Source organism: Nanorana parkeri, unplaced genomic scaffold (assembly GCF_000935625.1).
Source record: "Nanorana parkeri isolate BGI_ZX_2015 unplaced genomic scaffold, ASM93562v1 scaffold3369, whole genome shotgun sequence".
Lineage (NCBI taxonomy): Eukaryota > Metazoa > Chordata > Amphibia > Anura > Dicroglossidae > Nanorana > Nanorana parkeri.
Window position 1 is genome coordinate 49,333 of NW_017309637.1, and position 3,006 is coordinate 52,338.

Sequence of the window (3,006 nt, forward strand, 5' to 3'; positions counted from 1 at the left end):
CAAATGGAGGCTGAAAAAGCCTGGTGAGGGGGTTGTCCCTCACAGTACGGGCACAGAGCGGGGCAGTGATAGATCACGGAGAGCCCCTTCTGTCGTAATACCGCGGGGACTCTGGCTCAGTCCGGAAACGCTCGGGCCTGGTACTGCTCCTTCACGCAGACAGCTTACAGTGACACAGTTCCTTGTACATCTGGCGCCTCAGTTTCGGCATATCCTGCTGGCCGAAAGAAAATGGCAGCTCCAGCGCCAGGAACTTGCAGTACTGCAAAGACAAAGCCCACACGGGACATTAGAGCGGCCAGCTTATATCTTAGAAATAACAGTATGTGAGAGTTCCAAATTGCAGCAGATAGCGGCCTTTCCAAACCCGGGGTCCTTGGAACCCTCCAGACATCGCTAGCGGTTCATTGAGCAGTGACCAACTTCTGCCTCCAATTAATAACCAGTGACCCTCCACCGACCACCCATACACGAAGGCCCTTCTCCACCGACCACCCATACACGAAGGCCCTTCTCCACCGACCACCCATACACAAAGGCCCTTCTCCACCGACCACCTATACACGAAGGCCCTTCTCCACCGACCATCTATACACGAAGGCCCTTCTCCACCGACCATCTATACACGAAGGCCCTTCTCCACCGACCATCTATACACGAAGGCCCTTCTCCACCGACCATCTATACACGAAGGCCCTTCTCCACCGACCATCTATACACGAAGGCCCTTCTCCACCGACCATCTATACACGAAGGCCCTTCTCCACCGACCATCTATACACGAAGGCCCTTCTCCACCGACCATCTATACACGAAGGCCCTTCTCCACCGACCATCTATACACGAAGGCCCTTCTCCACCGACCATCTATACACGAAGGCCCTTCTCCACCGACCATCTATACACGAAGGCCCTTCTCCACCGACCATCTATACACGAAGGCCCTTCTCCACCGACCATCTATACACGAAGGCCCTTCTCCACCGACCATCTATACACGAAGGCCCTTCTCCACCGACCATCTATACACGAAGGCCCTTCTCCACCGACCATCTATACACGAAGGCCCTTCTCCACCGACCATCTATACACGAAGGCCCTTCTCCACCGACCATCTATACACGAAGGCCCTTCTCCACCGACCATCTATACACGAAGGCCCTTCTCCACCGACCATCTATACACGAAGGCCCTTCTCCACCGACCATCTATACACGAAGGCCCTTCTCCACCGACCATCTATACACGAAGGCCCTTCTCCACCGACCATCTATACACGAAGGCCCTTCTCCACCGACCATCTATACACGAAGGCCCTTCTCCACCGACCATCTATACACGAAGGCCCTTCTCCACCGACCATCTATACACGAAGGCCCTTCTCCACCGACCATCTATACACGAAGGCCCTTCTCCACCGACCATCTATACACGAAGGCCCTTCTCCACCGACCATCTATACACGAAGGCCCTTCTCCACCGACCATCTATACACGAAGGCCCTTCTCCACCGACCATCTATACACGAAGGCCCTTCTCCACCGACCATCTATACACGAAGGCCCTTCTCCACCGACCATCTATACACGAAGGCCCTTCTCCACCGACCATCTATACACGAAGGCCCTTCTCCACCGACCATCTATACACGAAGGCCCTTCTCCACCGACCATCTATACACGAAGGCCCTTCTCCACCGACCATCTATACACGAAGGCCCTTCTCCACCGACCATCTATACACGAAGGCCCTTCTCCACCGACCATCTATACACGAAGGCCCTTCTCCACCGACCATCTATACACGAAGGCCCTTCTCCACCGACCATCTATACACGAAGGCCCTTCTCCACCGACCATCTATACACGAAGGCCCTTCTCCACCGACCATCTATACACGAAGGCCCTTCTCCACCGACCATCTATACACGAAGGCCCTTCTCCACCGACCATCTATACACGAAGGCCCTTCTCCACCGACCATCTATACACGAAGGCCCTTCTCCACCGACCATCTATACACGAAGGCCCTTCTCCACCGACCATCTATACACGAAGGCCCTTCTCCACCGACCATCTATACACGAAGGCCCTTCTCCACCGACCATCTATACACGAAGGCCCTTCTCCACCGACCATCTATACACGAAGGCCCTTCTCCACCGACCATCTATACACGAAGGCCCTTCTCCACCGACCATCTATACACGAAGGCCCTTCTCCACCGACCATCTATACACGAAGGCCCTTCTCCACCGACCATCTATACACGAAGGCCCTTCTCCACCGACCATCTATACACGAAGGCCCTTCTCCACCGACCATCTATACACGAAGGCCCTTCTCCACCGACCACCCATACACGAAGGCCCTTCTCCACCCACCACCGATACACGAAGGCCCTTCTTCACCGACCACCTATACACGAAGGCCCTTCTCCACCGACCACCCATACACGAAGGCCCTTCTCCACCGACCACCCACACACGAAGGCCCTTCTCCACCCACCACCCATACACGAAGGCCCTTCTTCACCGACCACCTACACACGAAGGCCCTTCTCCACCGACCACCCATACACGACGGCCCTTCTCCACCGACCACCTACACACGAAGGCCCTTCACCACCGACCACCTATACAGAAAAGCCCTTCTCAACTTCCTGTTGCTGCTCCTGTACTGGGAGTTGTAGAAAGGAGGAGATTCCGGAGATCTGAAATGTTTCTCATTTTTTAAGGGGTTCCATGTTAAGAAGTTTGAAAAAGGCCGGCATATGCAAATGTATCATGACCACCTCGGGATGGAAAGTAGGGGTTAGTGTGGGGGGTTGGAGATAGGAAGGAGGGGAGATGTTATATTGGCCTAGGGAAGGGATAGCCAAACTCCGGCCCTCCAGCTGTGGTGGAACTACAAATCCCATGAGGCATTGCGAGATTCTCCCAGCCACAGACATGACTCCCGGAGAGAGATGCATCATGGAATTTGTAGTTTCACCGCAGCTGGAGGG

At 54.8% G+C, this 3,006-nt stretch overlaps 1 protein-coding gene across 1 annotated transcript in view; it reads right to left on the reverse strand.

Annotated features, from left to right (window-relative positions):
- Window positions 1-6: 6 nt before the first annotated feature.
- Window positions 7-3,006, reverse strand: part of LOC108803081 (sentrin-specific protease 3-like) — a gene marked incomplete at its 5' end in the record, with an annotated part of 5,163 nt that continues 2,163 nt past the window's right edge. The window contains one exon of the mRNA XM_018574921.1: window positions 7-262. Within this exon, the coding sequence (XP_018430423.1) occupies window positions 152-262 (111 nt within the window). The remainder of the gene's footprint in view (window positions 263-3,006) is intronic.